Genomic DNA, 25,236 nt, shown 5'->3' on the forward strand with positions numbered 1-25,236 from the left:
AGAAGCAAAAAAAATAATAATTTTAATTATAAATTAAAAAAAAAAAAATTGAAGGCAAAAAAAAATATTCAGACTAAAACTATGTGCTCCCCTCGGATTATTGAAATTAAATCGGCAATTGTTTGGACAGCTCTGTCACCAGAGCCGCACTTGACCCTTTTTTGCCGGTCAGCCGGGGGGGGGGGGGGGGGGGGGGGGGGCTATCCGGCAGTGACCTGGGTCCCGTTCCGGCCTCGACCCTCCGAGCTTATTTATAAGATTTGTCTGTTTCATATTAATTTTGTGTGCAAAGTACAATTGAATAAATCAATCAATGAATAAAATCGAATGCTCGTGTCTTTGTAGTGGTGCATGATTTTGGTCTGAAAATCGTTACGAAATGAACCAGGCCACCATGTATTCATATTTAATGTGCAAATAGCTTGGTCAATATGTACTTGAATACATGATCATCCATTCTTTCATTTTCATGTAAATGCACGCTTTTAAAATGTTTATTTAGCTAGTAATGAGTGAAAATCAACACTACAAATTAACATCCTCATTAATGATGTAATGTACATTCATTCAAGTTTATTGAAAAAACATAAGCAGCATTTATGAAATGTCAAGTAGTCAATTACATAAAGTACAAACATTTTTTCAAGTGTAAATCTAAAAATGTATTTGAGTGTATGAGGACTCAGAATTATCGTCTTGCTACAGTTCACAATTCTGTTAATAGGCAAAAAGGACAAAAATAAAGATGAGAGACGTCATTGATTGTTTGATTATTGGTGCGGATGACTTGTTCACACGAGGTCTGGTGTAAATGTAAGGATGCTCCTGGAACAGAATAACATGAAAAGTAGATTTTAAAAAATGCAACTTTTGCCTTCATAAACACTAAATGCAGAAATAGATTTTTTTTTGTCGTGACATGACGTACGTCAGATGGGCAAATGAGTCTGATTGGCTCTGAGAAGCTGTCAATCAACTGCTTCTGGCCTGAAGGCTGGAACTGAACACAAAACACAAATCAGCTGAAGGCTATTATGACAGATTGGTGTACAATAAAATACAATTCTATAAATATGTGTAGAAACAACTAAAATGAGAAATCAAAATATATAGTTTTGGAGAAATTGTTTTTCCGAGTTGTGTTGTTTTTGTTTCCATTCCTTTCAATAATATCAAGATAACATCGACGATTGCGATGATGGAATTGATCTCATTTCAACGCCACTCGTGTTTGAAGTCACCATGTTGTTCCACAGTCCCTTGGCCAGCTCCTCGTGTCCTTTAATGGTGAAGTGGAAACAGTCAGCTGTGAAGAAGCTCGAGTCCAGCGAACCGTCCTGTCAAAAAGCATCAAACAATCAAACGGCAGCACGACAAGGGTGCCCGGATGTGCGCTTCGTACAGGAAGTCTGGGCGGTCCCGCCTTCTCCAGGAAAGGTTGCAGAATGACGGCAAAGTCCTGCTTGAAGAAACGCTCGCCTTCTAGAAGCTTCTGGAGTTTCTTCTGGAAACATAAAAACAACATCAGTCACAATTCTGTCTTACATGCTCACACACTCAAGTTACGTTCTTGACTTTTTAAATAATACCAAAACATTTCACCACATATCTCACACATAGGGGCCACAGAGAGAAAAATCAGAAGATGCAAAGACCTCTTTGAAATTGTTTTATTTTGAAAAGCTGCAACCTGAACAGTTTTCAAGAAAGCAAATGATGTCATGACATGCTGACCTGGAAAAGCACGTTGAGTTCCACCAGCTCCTTCAGCTCGGCGGAGTTTTCTTCCGGCTGGACGAGACACGAGCAGAAACGCCTGCCGTCACATGGGCGTGTGACGTCATCATCAACGTGACGACGTCAGCACGCCACAGGAAGTGCGCCGTCGAACAAACCTTTGAAGCTGACAGCCCAGCGTGGGCTTGTGGACGTCTCTGAGGGGCTTCATTGGGAGGATCTGCACCACGTTGACGATGGTCCTCGGTATCTGGAGCGACGCAAAGCAACGTAACGATGTTAAACCAACAGTTACTAGCTTGAAAGCAGTGCTCATTTTCAACCAGCAGATGGTGCTGTGCGCAAAATGAACATGGCTGTAACTTTATTTTTCATTTAACATTTGCACATCCCACACAAAGATCTTACAACCAGATGTAACAGTGCAATGAATAAACAAAACACATTTCTTGAATATTAATCAAATTAAAAAACTAAAATAATAATACGCTAAAATACCAGAGGGAATAAAACATGTACAAAAAATCAAAATGTATACAGATCACAGATCAAGTGTTGTTTTTGGAGTCCCTGACATCTATTTACAGAAGTTTCCAGCATAGCGAAGAATTGAAAAAAATGAAACAGATACGTTTTTATAATAACCATTCGGCACAAAGTTGATATATTTGAATACATTTTCACTACCTACTTGTGTTCTTGTGACATTTTTCTCATTGCTTTACAAGAAAGAGTTTGGGTTGATTGATATTTGAATGATCTGCCCACCATAACTATTTGGAGGTGACTACAGGTAAGCAGAAGTTTTGCAAAAGTGACTTACGGGTGAGTTTTGTGGCCAAGTTACATTGATTATTCAAACAATAATGCCTCATATTTGGACTTTTAATATATCATCAGTGACAATGAAGTTGGTTTACAGGTTGGAGGCGAGACCAGTATGAGACCAGAGAGCTGTCTGTTCGCAAACAAAAGCATTGGAACATGTTTTGAAGTCAAACCCAAGTTGTTGAAAGCGAAAATAAAGTAAAAAAAAGAAAAAAAGGCTTCACTGTCCCAATACTTTTGGAGGTCACAAATGAATCCTGCTTAGCAACAACTCAACAGGAAATACAATCCGAACAATTGTGCTCATTTGCCACACAGAATCAGACACGATATTTCGACACTAGAACTCACCTGGGTCATCATCATGTCAAGAGCTTCCGTCATGTAGTGGATGAAATTGTCAGCGGAGAACAGAGTCTGTGGGCAAATTCCACCTTTTATAAATATGACGTCTTTTTTTAGAACGACGGTTAAGATTCACTTGGAAACATTCTGAAAATCCCGAGATGATTTTGTCATGCTGAAATACCAAATATGGAAAGCAATTCGGAACACATCACAACATGTCATAGCAAGTCTGAGGTGCCGCACGAATATGCTGCGAGCAGCATCGCGATGTTATCAGAGGGACCAGAGTGCAATTAAACGCGTAATTCTAAAAAAGAAAAATCAAGAAAAAGGTGGTTGCATGCTTGCGCGTTGTGTGTTTCATGACATCAGAGCAATTAGCATCAAAATCAATGAAACATATCATGATCTGGCCTTGTTTTTGCAGTAGTCACAGATGTCATTCATGCCGATCAGCACGGTCACCACCTTCCAGTCCTCATGGAAACTCAGACCCTAAAAGAAAAGAAAAAAGGGACACATGTGACCACCAATCAATGAAAGATGTCAAAATTTAAGACGGAAAACGTACCGGATACGACTTGAAGGTTTTAATCATGTGTCGAATCTGATCTGACATGTTCCTATAATGGAGCAAAAACACACATTGTGTACATACCACAGTAATATTCACAAATCAATGACCTTTTGGCAGTACTGTTTTCTATGTACATTTTATTTTTTATATATTTATTATATATATATATATTTATTTTAATTTTCATGAACAACTTTTGTGTCTCTGACAGGAACATTTTGTACTATAACTACTTGTTACTAGGCAGAATTCACTCTTAGCTTAAAACACACACACACACACACACAAACAACACCGCCAACTCCGCAAATTTGCAGTTTCTGTTGAAGCATTTAACAATCATTTAATATTTAACAATTCATATATTTGTTGATTTTTTTTCTTCATATGTTTCCACAAAAACAGCAAGAACAATTTTATTCAGCTGCTTGTTGCTACAAAAAATTCACAGTAAGTCTAGTAAAAAAAACAACAAAAAGAACCCAACAAAACCAAGGATGCCGACTAATAATTTAACATGTACGTGTTGATACTTTTGTTGAGTTTAAAAAACAAACAAACATATTTTTCTGTGGAATTACATACTCAACTAACAAACAAAAAAGAAGCAAGAGCACATAGAAACCCTTTTGATTAAAATGTGAAAATAGCAAATATGCATCATACTATTTTAATAGTTCATATTGTTGTAGATTTTTTTTTCAAACGTCGTTTTTCAAACGTAATTGTGGAACCAGCAGTAATATTTCAGCTGCTTGTTGCTAGGCAGAATTCAGTAAGCAATTTTAACAGCATTGTGATAACAATTTTTGTTTTGTTTTGTGAATTCCCCCCAGCAACCAGCAAATCCTTGCCGATAAAAATACAAAATCGACTTCATATTAATAAATCTTTACTTGTGTATATGAAACGTGAGTGTCAATGTCTGCGTGAGTGACTTGCAGTGTGTTGTGTCCCGTCACGGCAAAGTTGAAGCCCGTCTGGTTGACGGTGACCGGTCGTCCGTGAAAGGTGGCGAACGGCGATGGACCTAACAGTTTGTTGTTGAACAGTTTAAAAATGTCTTTCAAAAAAAAAACAGAAAACATGACATATTTAGTAGGTCGACCACTTAAAAAGGTAACAACCAGCTGCTAACTATCGAGCAGCTAGCTTTTAGTTTTAAAACATACTTGCAAGCGTGATGACATTTTGAAACGTTCTATACCCTCCAATGCTGCAGAAAAAAAACAAAAATCAAACGTCCTTCATTTCGGAATTATTGCCCATAAAAGTTCCACATTGGCACGCGAGATGGTGTACCTAATGAAATGTCCCCTTACCTCCAAGAGACTTGGCGGAATTCAAAAGGAATGGAGAAGATGGTGGAGCCATTAGCGCCGATGGCCGTCTGGAGATGAAACCGTGTCACGGAAATAAATCGAAAAAAAGTCTGTAGAACTGTGTTTAACATCGTAGGCAACAATTTCAAAGCATTCCCAGATGTCTAAATAAAATCCACAAAGCACTTAACATGTTGTGGGGAAAAAACTAAAAACTCAAATCAATCCAACATTGAACTCACCGTTAATGAGTCTCCTAGAGCGGCGATGACTTTAACGTCCGCTGCTTTGACGTATTCCACTAATGTTGAAGGTTGCTGCTCGTTACTTTGGTTGGTTGGAGAAGCATTTTGGGGGGATTTTCACGAACGTGTCTGACCTGAGGTGGGAACGCTGGGAGAAGGACTCATGTCCGGACACCAAAAGGAAGGATGGTAATGCGCCTGGAGGAAATCATCCTGCAAGGAAAAAAATTGCAAATCAGACGGATGGCGGACTTGGTCATATGTCAATTTTCAACAACAAAAAAAATCAACACTTTTTAAACAGCCAAAACTGAAAATGAGAGGCATGAACCAAAATGCAAATACTGTAAATGCTTTACTTGACCTGGTTTATGTCCTCCTCTGTTACTGTAAAACCTGGACACACACACACACACACGCACACGCACACACAATAAATAAATAAATAAATAAACACACCAGGATATGTGTACACTAATATTATTGCCTTCATACACAAACCACATTCATGTAAATAAAAATGACTATTTCCCAGCTGTAATTAAAAAGCATTCAGTGAAACATGGCATAGCAGCCATTTTGTGAAAATCGCAATACCTCCATTTTGAGGGTCCCCACATGATTAACACTTCATCTACGCCGCAGTAAACATTCAAAAGATATTTGAAACATCCTTCAAGTTCAATATTTACCGTGGACGTGACATGTGATGAAAATGAAATGAAAAGTCCAGATGGCAAACAAGGCAGACAATGACAATCCCATGCTGCTGCTGCTGCGGCTTTGCGTTCGAGTGAAAAATGTCCAAGTGTAAAAAAAGTGTTATCGGTGTTTATCATTAAAGAGGACTTATTAAGATGGACTTTGTCCCTACTGCTACTCAATATGACACTTTTACTGTACAGTTATCACCCCCCTCAAGTCATCGTGTTCAATTCATACGTACGGAAGTGATATACCAAAGTATATATAAAAGAAAATGCCACACGTACGTAATTGCCTGATTTACATATTACTTACTGTAGAAAAAGGAGGTTGTTTTTTCCCCCTCCCTTCTTACAATACTCGTCTGTGCAATTTATATATTTTTATTTAAAACGTTTCAATGATATAATTTATGTATTTTAATAGCAAATAAACAGTGATAGGGTGGCACGAATTGATTATCTTTTTTAATTCATTATTTCTATTTATTAGAGGTTGTGTAATACCATATATGAAAAGTGATATTTGGTTCATTTAAGTGAAATAAATGCAGTTAATATAGAGTGCCTTTTTGTTGTATTTCTTATAATCGTTTATTTTTCTAACTCCGATCTCAATCGGCGAGAAGCGTCGTGATGACGTAATTCAACCTTCTCACGTGGGGTGGGCGTCACCCTCCTCCACGCCAGGTGCGCGGCTGTTCGTCATTTCCTGTCACGTGTGTCTTCGCTGGCTGTAAACAAATAAACGTGGCGACGCTCGGCGGACAAAAGATGCAAAATGTGACCCGGCGGCGCCGAGGTGACTCGCTAAGATGCCGGCTCACAATAGACGATTTAATGTCCGCTTCGCGCCGGTAAGTACTTTCTCTCTAAACTTCCATTTAGCACTTTTTTAAAGACCGCGAAACGTTACGTTGGAGTAGTTAGCTTTGCGGAGTGATGCCTTCGGGTACTGTCGGAAACGTCGGTACTCTTCCCACAATATCAGGTGCACGATGCAGTTTAAACTTGTTTCTACGTTCTTAAAGTATTTTAGACACACAAATGGGTTAACGTAGCAGAAAAAAGCTTTCGAAATGTTGCACAAATATTATAATAAACGTCCTTGACAGTGAAATCAAATCAAGTGAATTATTGGACACACGATTAATGTTTTGGGTGTCAGGCTCGCATCAAAAAGATCATGCAGAAGAACGCAGAAGTCGGAAGGATTGCCATGGCGGTGCCTGTGATCATCTGTATCCTTTTTACAAGTTCAAAACAAGATTTGTAAGACTGAACAGCATCACATTTTCCCATTTTAATTTCCAAACACGTCCATTTACCAAGTTAAAATTTGATTTAAGATCTCTGAAAAGGGACATATAGTCCCAAGGTGGAGTTACAAGTCTGAATCGGAATATCTGTTTTGGTTGAAAAGATGCGATTGAACCATTCCACCGAGGTCCCGAATGTGCAGCGGGTAAAAAATGATGCGTTGACGTCCTGAACCGGAGGTCAGCTCGAGTTCTTGAGATGTTCCTCAAGTCTCTGCTCACCAAAACGTGTTTGATCACCGAATCCAACCTCAGCGGCGTTGTGTCCCTCGTGCATGTGTGAGTGCGCATCTTGTCGCCGAGATTGGGTGAGCGGGGAGCAAGTCCAAATAACTTGCGTGTTTCTAGAAAGCAGTGCATCGAGTCGGAGAAGCTCTTTCACTTCCTGAAGGATGTGACGGCGAGATTCCCGTTACCGAGCGGCCAAAATGACAACAGAGGTCTGAGCGTGTGGCCGGCTTACATGTGAGGAGCTTCACGAACACCATTTTCACTCTTGGATTGCTTCTCTCGAAGACGGAGCTCTAATTGATGTTATTTTCAGGACCAAACGACCTGAAGTGTGCGTGCAAAAAAGTGTGAAAGTGGAAGAGGTCCCGCCACGGCGGAGCATGGACTCGCTTGGCAACGCCTCCAGCTCCAGTGTAAATAATTCCTGCTCAAATTTATCAATCCTCCACTGGAATAAAAGTGGTTGTGTTGAATTGACTCACGTTGCACAAACAATTATTACTAGGGCTGAAATAACAATTTTAATCGAATAATTTATTATTTCGTTGAATCTTTTTTGTTTTAATGTGAATCTGTTCATTGAAATTGACAGTGCAGAAAATGCGCAATGTTGTAGATCGTTTATTTTTTCATAGCAAAATTTTAATTTTGAGTCTACAAAGATAACGAATCCCTTTTCACGGAGGACTACAGAAATCGGATACTTACAGTTTAGATTTAGAAGCTGAGAAAGCGCCAAAAATATTTGGAGGTACAACAGCGCCATCGTCAGGCTGCCTTGCTCACTGCGTCACTCGAAGCGAATTTCCGCTTTCATCTTTTCCTCTTTTTGCAGGAGTCGGAGCTCCTCATCCGCTTGTGAGCGTCCTGCTTTCCTTTTAGCTTCTTTTGGACAACAAATGAATACTCATTCATACATTAAGAGTTCACAAAAAAAAACTTTCGATGTCTTATCTTGGTTTGGGGTGGGAAAAAAAGATGGGAACTTTTCAGTTATGTTTTGGATGAATTTATGTTCAAGTATTTTCAGTTGTGTACATTTGCAGGTGTCAATTTGCAAATTTCTTTGTTGATTTGTGTTCCAGATCTTTTAGGCAGTTGCACATCAGAGGTTTGCCTTTTTGGAGCGTTTAATTCTTAAAGCACTTATAAATTAACGTTTTTAAAGCGACAAACCTTTTTGTGTGCGCAAAACAAACTTTGTTCAACTTCCTTGTGAAAGTGAAGATGTGCTCAAATGGCAATAAATAAGGTCAGTGAAAGCAAATGCAGTGATTCGTTCCATCCAAAAAAAAAAAAAAAGTTTTTCTTTTCCAAATTTGCTGTTGTAAAGATGAACTAATACTCAAGGACAAAATATTGTAAAACTGTCAAATGTTCTGCTTGTAATCCACATCTTTATTATAAGTAATAAGGGAACAAAAAAAACGATTGTTTTTAAATTAATCAACCGATTCGCCAGTTATGAGAATTTTATTCTGCCAAATAGCATAAGCAGCCTGAATTCTTTTTTTTTGTTGGTCCGTCAGAAATTCAAGGGTCAATCAGGATAAAAATCACACAAAGCGTACGCAGTGATTGGTTTATTCCGATCGTTTGGCATCACAGCGTCGGCATGAAAAGGTATAAATAGTGTATCCCCGCAGTGGAGCGGTTCTGTGCGGCAGGAACATGTCCGTTGGCTACCCAAGTGATGCCTTCGTGAAAGCTGGGACATTACATAATTGTCTGCGGCCGTCTCTGAAGACCAATATGCACCGGCGCCACGCTCAAACAAACATAACGTTTCCGGAACTGCTCGTTTACTTAAACAAAAGCAAAGTTCATTCTTTTACTTGTAGAAGTGGAGGTCAATTTGCTTGAGTGGTTCTTGTGAGGTTCCGTTGAACAACGAGAGGGACAGAACTAAAGGAAAACAAACCAAAACAAACGGTCCTCGTTGACTTCATGTCAAGATGTCGCTGATCGTGATGATGATGATGATGATGAGTCAAAAAGCAAACCAACAAACAAAAAGGAGCTCTCAGAAGAGTCGCGCTCCGTAGCCAAAAGTCTGTTTGATGGCCTCGAAGTAGAACCTGCGCCAGCCGTCCTTGGTCCGATCCTCGTCGTCGTCGGGGACGCTGCGGCAGTCCATGCGAAGTTCCGTCTCACTGCTGCGGTCCACGAACGTCAGCGTCACCGTTGCGTAGTGCTCTGAAACGGATGCAAATTCGCCAATTCATTCGCTGTCGGATGATCTTTCGCGATTGCGTTGTGGGACAATTTTAACATCACGCCAAGTAAAAGATACCAGTAGGCTCTCTTCTTTCATCAAAAAAATAAATAAATCCTGATGCTTGTTTCCTAACTATTGCTATTGTTTTTTTTTTTTTATTGTAAAAGAACATCGAAAGAAGTAAGCGATATCACACAAAGGATGTTGCAACCTTTTTGAAACGGATTCAGTTCCTGGCTTGCTTTCCAAAGTAAAAGCAAACGTCTTATTTTGACTAAACAAGATAATAGTCGGCTGTCATGAAGGACGAAACAAATCGGACATTAATTACTGCTGAGAGGCTGATATTACTCCATTTTTAAAACACTTGATTAATATGCTAAACCAATGATTCCTTTTTGCCTCCTCTAGTTGTAATGCAAAAAAAAAAGATCTTTGAGACTGCGCCTAACATATTTGAGTGGAACTGTTCATTTCCAGGCGTCTCCTGAAATACATACCACAGGGCCAGTTGTTGTACCGCCACTTCATCACTATTTTCTCATCTCGCACCTACAACAAAGAGTTGAGAAAAATCGCTTCCATTAAAAAAAAAAGAACAATTGTGAAAGCTTTTGCTTCTTTCTGTCTCACCAATTCCACAAATTCCCCCAAAACATTTCCACCCAGCAGACGAAATCGTCCTCCCTTCTCTCCCTCCACCGTGGCGGGAGCGTGCGTGAACGCCTGAATCATCTGCAACAACGACGACGACGGCGCACTTTAGTGGACGCCTACAACACATTTCATGAGACGGCGCTCTCAAAAGCACAGGTGGGAAAACGCGTGCGCTTGAGGGCCGCGTTTCACTTTGAAAGCTTCCCACTTCGAAAACGTCAACAATAAGATATTTCAATAAAAATATATTAACAAACATCTAAAAGCCACTGTTGTCATTCCACATAAATAGCCAGCCGCCGCTACCCTGAACTGCCGTCAGCCAATCATATCTGATCACTCTTTCCACAAATGTGGATTTTTTTTTTTTTTAAAATAGAGGTATTTAGGCTGCTAATAATATCAAAAAGATGATGAATTAATTTGATAATTGAAGGCGTTCCTCACCTCCTGGTTGACAAAGACTCTGAAGAGGTCCGCCGGGCTGGTCAGGAACGTTTCCGTCAAAGTAAACTTGCACGTGGGAATCTTCACGCCCGCGTTGACCGGCGGTGCCGCCGTGCCACTCGACGACGAAATCTTTCAAAAATAAAAAAATCAGCGCCTGTTCTTGCTGACTGAATGAATGCTCGTAGAGATGAAGGCAGCCAACCTGAGTTTTGTCCGTCTTGGCTTTGGACTGCGAGGAGGACTGGAGCTGCAACATGCCGTTCGCCGTCGGCAGGATCATCCCCTGAGTGAACTCTGAACACACACAAGAAATAACATGAGTGACTAAATAGGCTACATGACACCAAGACAAGAAAAGTCTTTTTCAGAGGCAGGAGAGTCGCTCCAAGCGGCTCAAAAGAGACGAACGATTTAGGACCGACTCGTTTTGGACGACAGAACTTGAGCTGGAGGTGGGCGACTGCTGGACATTGGTGTCAGCTCCAGCCTTTCTAACCCAAAAATGGGCGTCCGGACGAAGATCCGGTACACGGATCTGGCCCAGCGCTGTTTATTTTGTGTCATTTGTGGTGCCGGCTGATTTTGACACAAAGTTGCATTTTCCAAGACTTTTAAACGGCGCATTTAAGGCTTGAAGTGTCACGCTTAGGCCGAATCAATTCTGACTGAAAACATTTTCGGGATTTCGATGAAACGGTGTGAAGCTCGAAAGGAAGATGTGCAAAATGTAGTGCACTTCTTTACGGAGCAAGTTCAAGTCGAGAACGAGATACAAGTCTGGTCGTGTCAAGTCCTACAACGGCCATTGTAGAAAAGGCTGCTCAGAGACTGTGACACCGGCTCCTTTAAGAGGGCGGAGTTTAGTGCTCCAACTCCGTGCGTGGGCTTGCGTGCGTGTATTTAAGAAGGAGGAAGAGGGAAGAATCGTGTCAGTCTGTCTATCGAGCTAAGTTTGAGTTGTAGTCCACATTTATCCTGCTTTGAGTTGTGCGTGAGACAAGTAAGTTACAGCGTTAATACCACAGTTTGTTTGTCTGTACAATCCACGTTTCACTGCTAATTAGTAACATGCAATGTTCAATGTTTATTATTTTCCCTTTAGAACCACACGAATAGAGCGTTTGAAGCGTCAAGAAATGTGTGCTTTGACTGCAACTTTATTAAAAGACCTGAACCACAAGACCATATCCTCATTATTGGAATTCTAACCGGACTCTCAACAGCGATTTGCATACTCCTCCCAGCACTAGTCAGTTACATATTTTACAGCCATTCAGCAAACCTTTTTTGCTTCACCTGATTTTAAGAAGCCCACGTAGCTGCCCAGAGCTTCACGGATCTTCTCAGCTCCTTTGGATTTCATCAAGAGAACCAGCGGCGTCTCGGGCTCATCTTTGTTCAGCGCCACGCTAATCTACGAGAAGAAGAGGACGAAAAGCACCCAATACAAGCGTCACCCCTCCGACGACGCACTCCACATGCACCGGCGTGAGCGCTTACATCGAGGTCCTCCATATCGTTCTCGTCAGACAGATTCGGAATCTCGACGGATCCTTGGTATTTTATTCCTGATTTTGACATTCCTGTGAAAACAAGAACACGAATGTCCAAAAACGTTCACGGGTTGACGATGCTGCGGTTCGGCATCTCGGAACTCTCGCCGACCTGTCCAGGTTGCTTTGAGGTTCCACTCGTAGAAGAAGATGAGTTTCCCTTTGCGGTTGTTGATGGACGCCTCGCCCTCCACCTTGCTCACCTCCGTCACCTCGCAGCTTCCGTCGTTGCTCTCCACCCGCAAGCCCAGCAGAAGACTTTTTAACTTGTCCGACGACCAGCCTGTGGCGTCCCGTTCCGTCCTGGTGAGGAAGAAGCAAATGTTAGAAAATTTGAAAAGTCTTCAAAGTTACTTTCAGGTCCACATTTGAGGGTTCTACAAAAAGCATGACTCTTGACTATCTTGCGAATAGATTTTACAAAACATTTGAATAGTCTTTAAAGGTACCTCTCTAGTTGTACATCATACCAAATAGGGCTGCACAATATATATATTTATATATCTAAAAAAAACATCGCTCATCACGATAAAGGCCCATGCAATATGCATATTGTAAAGACAAACAATCATTTTCTTATGGAACCGTATGATTATGTGAATTTGATCAGTCAGATGCAAACTTAAATGTGCATCGCCAGCCAATAGTTGGGACATTTTCTCAGGGAATTACAATTCTTGCTTATATTGGTGCACTTTTGTTTTTACTTCTTTCATGACGGAATTAAATTTCATTTCTTTAGTTTAAATATCACAATAAAATCAATACCACTACAGTCAACAACCATATTGTGCGATCTAAACAAGTAGAATTTCTGAGTTTTAATTCACCAGGAACCTGAAACTTGGCAGACTGCAACATTGTATTTTTAGTACTTGTCGTACGTGCATGCTTTGGACTGCGACACAAGCCTTGGAGATTGCGCCTAACATTGCAGAAAAAGTTGTTCCATCAAGTCACCATGGCAATGGAGTGCGGTTACCATGGGGAACCAACTAGGAAGGAGGATGATGGCGCTTGACGCTGACGACATTTGATGACGAAGCCAGCTCAATTATCATCATTTGCATGTGTTGTCATGCTGGCAATCTGAGCTGTCAGTAATGACAATAATAAACTGGAACAAACATTTCTTTTTTTAGCTCGAGATGCCTGTAAATGTGATAGATGTATTATTTAAAAACATTTTACTCTTTGCGACATGGGAACAGCCATGTAACAGCATACAGAGGAACAAAATGTGCTGGCTTTTGCAGAAAGGGCTCATTTCTGGTTGTCATGATCATCTTTAAGAAATATTCAGTGTTTGTGAACGTGCAAATGACTTACTAAACGTAAACTTTTATACTTCTCATTCACAAAGTTTGTGCTTTTGACTTAAGTGTGAGAATTGTTCATAGTAGCTTTAAGTCATTCCGGTTTTTTCCATTCAAAAGTAAGATGAGTTTAACATTATTTAAAAGTGGTAAAAACGATTGGGGTACATTTAGGTTTAAAATCAACCTATAACAAAGGTGATTCGATTTTAAACGTGTATGTATATTATAAGCGATCGTGTGCTATTCGTTTCGGTCCTAAAATCCGAAATAATCACCTGATGTTAACATTTTCATGTGCATTAGTAACCAACACCTTGCAACCAGTGTAGCTGTCATAACCCAGAGTCATGTTTAGATATTATCGGGCGTATGGGATGTAATTGTATCATTAGGAGAGAGAAAAAAAGAGTCCCACTTAGTGGTAATAAGACAAACATATAAGACGACACTGGAGTGACATTGATGACCCACGAAGAGCCCAAATGTGCGCTTTACGTGCGCCCCGGACGACGTCGGTGTGCTGTTAGCATTAGCTTGCTTGCTGGCTAGCTCGCTCACTAGCGTCCTTTCTTCCCGCCTCACCAGTGCCAGTTGTTGACGTTCGTGGCGTCCGCTCGCTCCTCCACGATCCAGCGAGGGTCTCCTTCGCCCCACTTGGCCATCTCGGATACAGTCAAAATAAATACAGCGGAACTTGACGGGAGTGCTACGCCGCCGGTGTGGACACACACGCTCGCGTACACGTTACTTCTAGAAGTCTCTGCCAGCCCCGCGAGAGACTTGACACGCTGAGCCGAGAAATTGCTGGAAGCGGAAGTTGTCGCAGTGGGAACGCCTCTTCCCCCCAGTCTATGGTCTGGTTGTGGGTTACACCGGATATCCGGCCCGCTGCGAAGTCTCGCGTGATGTCACTACTAGCGACGATCGTTTTTATTTTTTTACTCGCGACTATAGTTCCATACTTTAGGTTTCTTTTTTTTAAATTTTACTTTAGTTTTCAAGATGGCAGCGTTCGAGAATCCGACTGAGAAAGTTCGATAGCAGTTTTAGTTCGCTTCATTTCTTTGGCGTTTTCTGCGTCAACAAATCACTTCATAGCGCATGTTAACATAAACTTGTTCATGTACGCAAATCAAACGTCAACTTATGTTAGTGCTGTTGTTGCCATGTGGCGAAACCATAGACTGTAGCTAATGTTGTCCCAAACTACGACTTAATTGTGTCATACAATGCACAATCAAATTGCTGTAATGTCATCAAAGGGAATACTATTGTTTTAAACAAAAAAATCAAAGTAAATTAATTTAATTAACATGACCAAGGAAAAAAATTCATGTTAAGATGAGGAAGATTAGAATACATATTATGTATATATGTAAAAAAGAAATTCGATCTTAATAATGACAAGCCACATAACCTGACTAGAGAAAATACAGTTTAACAAATGTAAAAAAAAATGTATCAGTGATGGCAATATTTATATATATATATATATATATATATATATTAGGCCTGTCAAAATTAAAGCGTTAACTCATTTTTTTTTATTAATGCGATTAAATATTTTAATCAGAATCAGAATCAGAAATCCCTTTATTGTCATTGTACTCAAGTGTGCAACGAGATTAGAGAGCTCCCCTCTCCAGTGCATTACAACAATAATTCAGATACATATATAAATTAGATAAATAAGAGAATAGTTAGTGCAATGGAAAATAATACTGAATAGGGTATATAAAAACACATCACGTTGCTGTTCTGCAAGGTACGGGTGGTCGTGTGGGGGTGTGTGTGTGTGTGTGTGTGAGTTTAGAATGGAGATGGCTCTTGGGAAGAAACTGTTTCTCAGTCTATTGGTCCTTGATTTGATGCACCTGTAGCGCCTGCCAGAGGGCATCAGGTCGAACAGGTGTGAGTTTGGGTGGGTGTCGTCTTTGACGATGTTGAGAGCCCTTCTGAGGCACCGGGCGGTGTGGATGTCCGACAGTGAGGGGAGAGGGCAGCCGATAATCCTTTGCGCTGTTTTGACCGTTCTCTGGAGCCTCACTCTGTCCGCCTCAGTGCAGCCGCCGTACCAGGTGGAGACACGGTACGTCAGCAGGCTCTCGATGGACGAGTGGTAGAAGGCCAGCAGCAGCTTCCTGTCCAGGTTGAATTTAACTCAGTTAACTCAGTTTTATTTACTTAAAAAATTCATATGCATAACTTGCAAAGCCAAAATCAAACACTGTGCTATGTTGGCTGTACATCTTTCGCACATGATCTCAGAACAAAACACCCTGCCTAACTTACCACCGGGTCTTGCAAACCAACATTGCTCGAGTGTGACAATTATGGGCAGAACTAAATGTAAATGTTTTGAGAATTGTTTCGAAGAAAAATTCCTGTAACGATGACTCCATTTAGATCATATTCAAGGATCAAAGACAGCTATTTGAACAGTCTTTGATTTAAATTACACTTCATATTTGGTCATTTTGCACTATGTACAAGAACTTATTCAAGCAAATAACTGTTAAAAGCTTCGCAAAAAAAATTGTAGTAGAAAAAATGTGATTAATTGCAATTAGTTGCAGAATTTTTTGCGATTAGTTAAAAAAAAGAATCTCTTGACGAGAGTGTGTGCTTGTGGCACTACCAGATACAAAGTAAAAGTTTGGAGAATTGTTTCTAAGAAAAATGCTTGTGAAAATGGCTCCGTTTGGATCGTATTCAAGGATCAATATGTATCATTAAAGGCTGACAGTCTGTCCTTTTTTTATCCATGATTTTTTTCTGATGCGATGTATTCTGTAAGAGATTTGGGCCAGGATCAAATATCATCAACACCAACATCCACAATTTTTCTGCTGTCAATAGCAACCCACCCAAACGGTGAAGCGGTTAAACACACACACTTTTCTCAATGCCATCAATGTCGACATCACCCCCGGACATTTATGGATGCTGTCAAACACCCGCACTTTTCCCAGTGAAAAGGATTCAATAGCCGCTGACCAAAATGCTGAAACACCCACAATCTTCAATATCAATTTGCTTGACTTGGAAAAAATGTGGGAATTTCCACACCATGAAAGGGTTCAACACCCGCCTTTTTACCACTGCTGTGAATAATAAAAATATACAATACAACTTTATTTATACAGCGCATTTCACAACAGCTGGAGCTGTAACAAAGTGCTTTCCATGTGGTGTAATATCAATTAACACACACCATGAAATAACGAATGTTGTAAAACACAAATACGCACAAAATGTGGTTGTCCAGACTTGAGCGAGTAAAAAAGTTCAACTCAATTGTTGTCGATGTCATTGTGACTTTGTGGTCGTTGGCATGTTGACGTTTTCTTGCATTTACGCTCATCGCCTAAATGCCATCGGTGGTGAACGTCAAGTGATGACTAACTCGGAAAAACAAACGATTTGTGACCTCAAATTTCGAGTGGCCAATCGGGTTGAACGCGTGCTGCTTTGCGATGAAAAGAAGGCATCTGTGTCGTGGATGTGCGAGTGCGAGTGCGTTCGCGTCTCTGTGTTCCCCTCCCCCCCCCCTTCGGTCTCGCTCTCCCTCTCCTTGCCCGGCTGGCTGCTTGCTTGCTTGGCTTGCTTGGCTTCTCCTTCCCTGGCTGACTCAAGCGAGTGGCTGTGCTGAGCGGTGTTGGCGGCTCCACAGCAGCAGCAAAGCGAGCAAGCGAGCGCGTAGAGACGACTTCACTTTTTGAAGCCGTGGCATGAATGATCTCATCGGAACCTTCTGCTCCGCTTTCGCCGCCGACGATCCTATGAGTGAGACCGGAAGAAAATAAGGTGAGTGTTGAGTCCGTCGCCGCTTGTACTTATTTGAGTGGGGTGGAGGTGAGGAAGCCGGCAGCATCGCATTGTTTACAGGGGTTTTTCACAACTTAAGTGTTTTTTGTTTTTTTAATGGGAGAGCGGCGCCGCGGACGACCAAGTGGACGCTTGACGGGCTAATTAGCATGTTAGCATTCGCCTTTTTTCTAAACGCAACAATAACCGTGTGACACACATCGGGAACGTCCGGCCACTTTGACCCCGATTAAGGCCTGCCTTTGCACGTTTCGCCGCCACATTGTCGCCCGCTCGGCTCGGCTCGCGGCTCCGGCTCCGGCTCGGCTCGGCTCGGCCCCCACCCCCGACTAGCTGTTAGCATAGCAGCGCAAAATGGCCTCATTGTCGTGCGGTGCTTGGGGAGACAAAAGCGGGGTGCTAACTACTTTTGAGCGGCTCGCGTCGCCCGGGCGAGTGGACCACCCTCCCAAAAGGTAGAGGCCGATGACATCGACGCTTTGGGGCGACCCGGCGACGGAAAAACCGAGGCTAAGCCCGACGAGAAGAGCGGAGTTGTTGATTAATGACGGCCGAGGCAAGGCCTTGCTGGCGGTGGGGGGATGGGCCACGCTAACGACCATTGACAGACTGCGAGACGGCGTCTTGTCGCTTTATTTACGTCTTTCGTACGCGTTGGGCAACATCATCACCCGAGTACTTGTTTAGTCGTCCTTTGGCATCGCCTTCTGCTCATCTAACACTATATGTTGTTAAATGGATGTCAGAGGGGCTACAATGCCCCCTCCCACCTTTCATCATAACAACGAGATGTGGCTCATCACATGATAGCGTTTGTGGTCTTTTTTTTTTTTTCAATCACATTTCAAGCTTCGTTATGTTTTTCGAATGTCTTTTTTCATTTACTCTCACACTCGCTAGCTAATGTGCTTATATAACACCGACTGGTGACCTGTCAGGATATTGAAACCAAAAAAAAAAGAACACATTGTTTGGTGATATTGTGTTGTATTACGTCTGTATGATTCCGTTAGTGCCCCTTTTCACGCCTTTGTACTCCTATAAATATATATTTTTAGAAAGGCAGTGTATCTTACTTAGCTTTCCTGTTGTGTTGCCACTTTAAAGTTGAAGTCTTTGATTTTCTGTTTTAGTTGCTGTCTTTTTCGAACCTATATAGCGGTGCAGCAATTAAATATAGAACTAATAATTTTTCAAAAATAACACCTCCCAAAAGTAAAAAAAATATATTTATGTCGCCCCCCCCCCAAAAAAAAGAAATCTGTCAAAATTTGCTTTTACTTTGGAAAAGAATGAGCAACATTTTTTGCCTCTTTTCTGACATGTTCAGACCAAAAACAGTGACAGCATAGTCATTGTATGTGTGATCTTTGTCAGTTTTAAATAACGTCCTGCTTTCTCATAAAATGTAAAATGATGTATTTTTAAATAGTCATAATCAGGTTAATCGATTATTGAACTAATGATTAGTTGGCGAGCTGGTTAAACAGCATTAGTTTCTCAAGCGTTTAGTAAATACTTGACAAATTTGGTGCCTTGACGAAGTTCTGCCTCCGCCAGGAAAAATACAACTGACTCATTAAAGAAGGGCTATGAATTAATTAGCCAGTAGTAACATGGCAGCGGTTTCACAAGTCTCCCAAAACACCACAAAATGTTGCTGGAGTTGATGACAATCATTTTTTGGAAAAGCAGTTGTTTGATGGGTTGAATAAAAGTTGTAAAAATAGTCAACACTGAATAGTAAAACTGAATGTCATTTTAATACTACAAAAAAAAAATCAGGAACTTGCCTTTTCTGTTTTCCTGAGCCACTAAATCTGGTTCCACCAGTTTTGATGAGCGTACTCTCGCAGTCACGCGACGTTGCGTGTCTACATTAACCGTGTTTTATGTAATACCAATTCTGGTTATTATTGACGGGTTATTTAATATAGTGGACCGATATAGTTTACGAAAATGTCCACTGCTAATTTTTCTGTTTTGATTAAGCAGCGTGGACTGCGTTCGGTTAATTGAAATGTATTTGGTATATATTACATAAGTCGACTGATTAATCACATTCTCAATTTTTTTTCGGCCACGTGTCAGAATCGGCCTTAAAAACATCTCAGTTGGGCCCGAATAAATATAAACAATTTTAAAAGTAGACATCCATGCAAAATGTCTCTCCTTACATTACATCATCACGCATGATACATTCATATCTTTGAACTTTTTCCACGGCTGTTGTGGCTTATCAGAAGCTTGCTCCGATCTTAGTTTTGGTTCAGCTAAAAGGCATCGGTTGGGGCACTCAATCCAGGGACCACAGTACTTGCATGTTTTATCCAGGATTATCCTAGAATATACAACTACTTTATGATGGGGCAACATTTGAACTTACAGGTAGAAGGATTCCGTTTGATTCAAAGCACCAATTTCAATGAATTTGGGGAGCCAAATTTAGGGCCAACCCTAAAATTTTGAAACCTTCCTCTTGTCCCGTAATTTCTTTTGCATTTCACATACAAAGTGATTCCCAACCAAGCCAATGTCTTTTTGCGTGTGCAAGACACGGCGTGGTGTGAGCATGTGGTTGCAGGAATTCCTTTCAGAATGGCCTAAAAATGGGCAGCGGGGGCGCCGAGCAATATTGAAATGTTCTCCAAGTGGACCGCGCTGCCATGCGAAAGCCTGCTTGTGCGTGAGCGCGTGTCAACAGGAAAACCCCAAAGACAGACTGAGCGTTACTTAGTGGTGCCTCTTCGGCTCATGTCCACGCGTATGCTGAGTTGCAATCCAACTTTATTTGCATAGCAGCTGCGGTTGTAACAAAGTCGCGATAATTCAATAGCAAAGATGGTGAAAGAAAGGCGATGAGCAAAATTCCGGATTATTACCGCTTTGTTAGTATGTTGAAAAATGTGTTTAGATGCACGGTGGCTTATTTTTTTTTTTTATCCACACAAATGTTGCATTTTATACAGACTTAACAGAAGCTGAGTCAGCAATTGACAATTGAATTTGAATCCAATTCGGCCCACCGAGCATTTACATGATATAGATTCCTTTCATTTTTGTAGAAATCATTTAGCAGTTTTTCGTCTGAATTTTTTTTTTTTTTTTAGTTCGAAATGTGTGGCATTTATATTAAATAAATATAAAATTTTTGTTTTCAGTGGCAATTTTGTGACAAATTGTTGCATATATTTATATATCACTCATCTGGAAAGTATTTACAGTGCTTTCCTTTTTCCCCCACATTTTGTTGCAGCCTTAATCCCGAATGGAATAAAAAAAAAAATTCTCCATGATAAGAGTTATGCGGGGGGGGATGACATTTATCATTCATTTTGGAAAGAAGTTGTAAAATGCCAAACTGCAAAAAGTGAATCCTCTCCTGATGCACAAAATGATGATTCATGAATGACGTGGCTGTTGAAAAGGATTTTCGGCGGCGGCCAATAATTTTTGTTTTTCCGCCACCTTCAGACAGACATGTTTCCAAAGGGCACCAAACGCAAGTTCCTCGAAAATGCAGAGGAGGCAGCAGCAGCAGCAGCAGCAGCAGCGACCGGTCCCGGCGAGCAGGGTCCGCCGACCGCTCGGACGCTGTCGCCCTCGTACAGGCTCCAGCGACAGTCTCTCCTGGACATGTCGCTCATCAAACTCCAGCTGTGCCACATGCTGGTGGAGCCGAACCTGTGCCGCTCGGTTCTCATCGCCAACACGGTGCGACAAATCCAGGAGGAGATGACGCAGGACGGCACCTGGCAGATCATGACGCAGGCCCTGGCCGCCGCCCAGTGTCCCGCTGACCGCCTGGTGGCCACCGAGGTGCTGTGTCGGCAGTCGGACCCGACGGCGGCGGCCGGTCAGAGCCCGAAACCATACCCTCTGGTGGGCGGCTTGGACGGGGCCTACCACTCGGAGGAGGTAGTGATGGAAGCGGGCGACGCCCAAAAGGAGGTCCTGTCCACGCAGTCCTACCTGGCGGGCCCTTTTGGTATGGGCCCTTGCTGGCAGGAGGAGGACGAGGACGAGGACGACGACGACGATGGCGACGGCGACGGCGAGGAGGACGAGGACGGTGAGGAGTCGGAGGGCGAGGACGCCGGCGAGGAGGCCGACGACCAACCCGAGGAGGACTCCCGGCCGGGCGAGCAGGTTTTTGGCACCTTTGAGATCAAGCAGCCGCCGCCCTCTCCGGACCCGGCGCTGGAGGAGCTGTTCTCGGACGTGGACCCATCCTACTACGAGCTGGACACGGTGCTGACGGGCGCCCCCAAGATGGGACCTTACGACCTGCTGGAGAGCCTTTCCTCCCACGGGCCGCAGCCCCTCAGCCCCAGTGCCAGCTGCAGGTCAGACCTGAATGAACTGGACCACATCATGGAGATTATCGTGGGCTCTTGAAGCTCGGCGCTGCCGTGGACTTCCTGAATGTGCTTTTGTTACACAGCCAGATTGTGGGAGGGGCAAAGTGGGAAATTATCTGCGAGCCAAAAATTATTTTTCGGATCGGCAGCTCCCGTTGGGACCTTTTTGTTTTGTTTCTTTTTACTCGTACAGTATATTCCAAATACCGAGGAGACGTTCACAAGTAGGGTTACAAAAAGGGTGGAAAATTTCCACCAAGTTTAGCTGAAGTAAGTTAAACTGGGGAAACATTTTCCAGATTGGAAACTTTCCATGGGAATTGAGGGTCATTTAACGGAAAGGTCAAACTCAAGCATTCATCTAAACGTTTCTTTTGTCATAAGCAGACATCCACGCAAATTAGACGGCTCTTGTCCACTTTTGAGGGCATCACAGTGCTCATTTATTGTACTTAATTAAAGCCATTTTGGAAAATAATGATCAGTTCATGAGGGGGGCAGAGGGTCGTTTTTTCCAGTTGGGTTGAATATGGTATGAACATGGTCAAATGTTTTTAACAAAGTCAAATGAATAACAATAATCGGTTAATAAAGTGATCTGAGGAAAAAAATGATCTTGCAATTAACGAATGCGCAATAATCGATCGAATCATCAATTCGATTCAAGAGTGACATTTTCCACGCAGAAAAAACGTGATTCGGTGAATTGTCGAACGTTGAGCCGCAAATCTGCGCGGGTTTACAGAATATTTAGACGCCGCTGTATTTCAGTTCCTATTAAGGCCAACCTTGAATTTAGTGAATTGCGCATTAATTTCCATGGAAAGTTTCAGACTTTTTCCAATTCCTGGAATTTTGCAATCGCCAATTTCTTCTTTTCTATTCTTTCCATGTTTACGTCCGTTGCGCTAGCTCCCGCTCGGCCTATTTATTGGAAGTCTTCACACTACGACAGCAATCCAGAACAAGCATCCAAATCTATGAATTCATGCATATTTTCCTAAAGATTTGAGCAATTATGAATGGAATATATGTATATGTACGCATATGTATATAGAAATATATTTTTTGCATTATTACAGTCGGGGGGGATTTAGCAAGTATCATTTGGTATTCCTATTATTATTTTCTGAGAATTTAACATAGCCACATTTGAGACTCAAGTGTCTTCCCGAGCTTTTTTGCCATTGTCAGGCTTTTTCGCTGATTTCACTTCTCATGCTCCAAAGCTTTTTTTTTTTTGTTTTGTTTGTTTTGTTTTCATCCCAGGGAAGCAAAACCACAAATTTCCATCCAGAAGAAGCCATATTGCTAATTTAATTTATTCTTTTTTTAATTTATTGTATTTATTCTATCTGGAGGTACATCCGCGCCACAAGCGTCAACTATTCGGCCCAAATGAAAATTGCTCACAGCATTTTTTTTTTTTTTAGTTTTTTTCCCCCAGTGCAGTACCTATTTATTATTCCATTTAGTTTTAATAATCACAAGAACCGGGTCACTATTCCAATCACTATGCAGCTCTGTCATACGTGTTACAAAAATGATTGTATACAACTCCAATGTCCTTTAAAGTCCTTTTATGCAAACAGTTGCCTTTCTGCAAAATGGATGCTCACAGCGGCGGCGAAGAAAAAAAAAAAAAAAAAAAAGAAGAGGCGACGACGGTAGAGAACTCAGGCAAATGTAAACATGTATTGACAAACACACACACGCACACACACAAGTTCAGTATTACTCACATTTTCGCACACACGCACACACACACACTCCTGAAGGATGTCACTAACGCTGGTCGCAATGGGAGCTAGAACTTCAAAGACTTATTACTACCGTTGTCAAAAAATGTATGCATTTTTTTATATCCAGACAAAAAAACTTGTAGCGTCTTTGTAAATATTTTTTTATAATAAAAGATGCAACTATTGGTCATCTTGTGGACTTTTGTATTCATTGTGGTCAAGTCTGATATTGCATCTTCACAAGAACAACATTAGTCATGTCTTTAAATCTGAAGCAGGGATGTAATGTATAATTGCATATCTTTGAGAATTGGCACCTTCCTAAAATAATGGTCTTTTTTTTAAGAAAATGGAAAAACTGAACCAATGATTATGTTCATTTTAGAAGTAGAACTGAATGATCTGTCAGATTTATAGACATTTTGTTTGTTTCTAATGTCAATAAGTTGGTTGCAGTGTGAGTCGCCTGCCTGGTTGGGAGGGGAAAGGCTTTCAATTTGATACGTCCTAGTGGAAGGGGGGGGGGTGTGTCTATAATGATGCCATGTTGTCGGTAATGAAGAAGGTGCTCTTAAATTGTGGCCTTTGTCCTCACGTGCTGCGGCTGTTACTCACGTGACAACATGACAAATCACACACATGCAAAAAACACTGTCCATTCCTTGCCTGACTGCGCACATAGTCACACACATCGTTATTTAGCTTTCGCAAACTTCTCGTGCTTACAGCACAATAGAATGGAATAGGAATTGAGCAAACGTAGCTTAGTGTGATGGCTTACTGCCAAGCCTTTGTGACCCTCTTGTTAAAGATTAATGGTCTGCTGGTGACTCAGCAAAAAAAAAAAAAAGACAAGCAGGAAGACACGAAAACTGCTTCTAGGATGGAACCAGTGGAAGTGGTTCCCTTCATTGATAATGTGCAACCAAAGATTTTTTTTAAAGGAAAAGAGGTGGAATATTGCGCAATGACCAAATCACCTGACTCAAATCCAATTGAGCATGCATTTCAGTTGATCAAATCCATGTTTAGAGCCCAAAAGATGGGAATTACGCACTTTTCCATTCCAGGTTCCACTACAATCTGGTCCCTGCTCTGCCCTGGCCTTGCTTGGCTTAACCTGGCCTCTGTTGCTTTTCCAAAACAGGCACCAATCAAGTGGGGCAGGATCAGCTGAACTGTGCGATACTCCACTGAACACTCCAAGATTTTCTCGAGTGGCCGAAAGTCTGCCATTCGTTTTGTGGCGATTCAAAATATGAATCGTAGCTGCATGCTGCGGCCATGTTACAAATTCTAGTCACTCAAATGGCCTTGTCAGGGAAAAACTATCTACGGTGGAATTCCTACACCCTGGTTCTTGTCATGTTTACAGGGGATATTGTGTCCAAATGAAATCCTGATTCATTACCTTTGTCTTTGAGTATTTAATATAACAAATAGGAAATACCAAAACTGTGGTTGAGTCAAAACAGCAGTGCTGAGTCGAACCTCCGTCGCCCATGAGATCAGTGAAGTCAGGCAGCTCCCTCTTGTGAGATAATGTGATGTGATTGTATTATTATATTATTAGTTTTATCACAGCCAACAGCTAATGTGTGTGTTTCCTTGTGTGCAGTAAAATTATATATATATATATATATATATATATATATATATATATATATATATATATATATATATATATATATATATATATATATAAAAACAAAAACAAAAACTCCCAGGAGGTTTGACTCAGGTAAACGAGTCCCGGGGACAGAAGTGTGTGCACAACATGGAAAATGCCAAATATTG

The 25,236-nt window shown here is 41.5% G+C and overlaps 4 protein-coding genes across 7 annotated transcripts; 2 read left to right on the forward strand and 2 right to left on the reverse strand.

Moving 5' to 3' along the window:
- Positions 1-553: 553 nt before the first annotated feature.
- Positions 554-5,870, reverse strand: LOC148342564 (phospholipase B1, membrane-associated-like). The gene is made up of 16 exons (XM_088309424.1): positions 5,750-5,870; positions 5,422-5,453; positions 5,192-5,270; positions 5,055-5,113; positions 4,813-4,880; positions 4,663-4,706; positions 4,433-4,553; positions 3,485-3,536; positions 3,328-3,408; positions 2,917-2,982; positions 1,896-1,987; positions 1,735-1,816; positions 1,403-1,504; positions 1,242-1,337; positions 929-1,000; positions 554-825 (listed from the first exon to the last, which is right to left on the reverse strand). Exons 1-16 carry the CDS (start codon positions 5,820-5,822, stop codon positions 718-720), a joined length of 1,227 nt encoding a protein of 408 aa, XP_088165550.1. The 5' UTR covers positions 5,823-5,870; the 3' UTR covers positions 554-717.
- Positions 5,871-6,413: 543 nt separating this feature from the next.
- On the forward strand, positions 6,414-8,762 carry LOC148342565 (dr1-associated corepressor). Of its 2 annotated transcripts, XM_088309413.1 has the most exons (6): positions 6,414-6,618; positions 6,930-7,002; positions 7,266-7,359; positions 7,429-7,545; positions 7,625-7,724; positions 8,147-8,759. In XM_088309413.1, exons 1-6 carry the CDS (start codon positions 6,577-6,579, stop codon positions 8,171-8,173), a joined length of 453 nt encoding a protein of 150 aa, XP_088165539.1. In that variant the 5' UTR covers positions 6,414-6,576; the 3' UTR covers positions 8,174-8,759. The 2 variants fall into 2 exon arrangements, with proteins under 2 accessions (XP_088165539.1, XP_088165529.1); XM_088309403.1 differs by having other exon boundaries at positions 7,625-8,762.
- A 117-nt stretch (positions 8,763-8,879) lies between these two features.
- ahsa1b (activator of HSP90 ATPase activity 1b) lies at positions 8,880-14,368 on the reverse strand. Its single transcript, XM_088309392.1, has 10 exons — positions 14,091-14,368; positions 12,302-12,492; positions 12,137-12,219; positions 11,933-12,050; positions 10,839-10,930; positions 10,634-10,765; positions 10,163-10,264; positions 10,030-10,081; positions 9,319-9,507; positions 8,880-9,216 (listed from the first exon to the last, which is right to left on the reverse strand). The coding sequence occupies exons 1-9, from the start codon at positions 14,168-14,170 to the stop codon at positions 9,335-9,337; spliced, it is 1,023 nt and encodes a 340-aa protein (XP_088165518.1). The 5' UTR covers positions 14,171-14,368; the 3' UTR covers positions 8,880-9,216; positions 9,319-9,334.
- Positions 14,369-16,974: 2,606 nt separating this feature from the next.
- Positions 16,975-23,629, forward strand: cdca4 (cell division cycle associated 4). 3 transcript variants are annotated; one of them, XM_088309448.1, is made up of 2 exons: positions 16,975-17,315; positions 20,811-23,629. In XM_088309448.1, exon 2 carries the CDS (start codon positions 20,817-20,819, stop codon positions 21,732-21,734), a length of 918 nt encoding a protein of 305 aa, XP_088165574.1. In that variant the 5' UTR covers positions 16,975-17,315; positions 20,811-20,816; the 3' UTR covers positions 21,735-23,629. The 3 variants fall into 3 exon arrangements, with proteins under 3 accessions (XP_088165574.1, XP_088165589.1, XP_088165581.1); XM_088309463.1 differs by lacking the exon at positions 16,975-17,315 and adding an exon at positions 17,343-17,487; XM_088309455.1 differs by lacking the exon at positions 16,975-17,315 and adding an exon at positions 17,534-17,791.
- Positions 23,630-25,236: the final 1,607 nt, after the last annotated feature.

This window comes from Idiotropiscis lumnitzeri, chromosome 1 (genome assembly GCF_059441095.1).
Source record: "Idiotropiscis lumnitzeri isolate Australia: NSW breed Sydney's pygmy pipehorse chromosome 1, RoL_Ilum_1.0, whole genome shotgun sequence".
Classification (NCBI taxonomy): Eukaryota; Metazoa; Chordata; class Actinopteri; order Syngnathiformes; family Syngnathidae; genus Idiotropiscis; species Idiotropiscis lumnitzeri.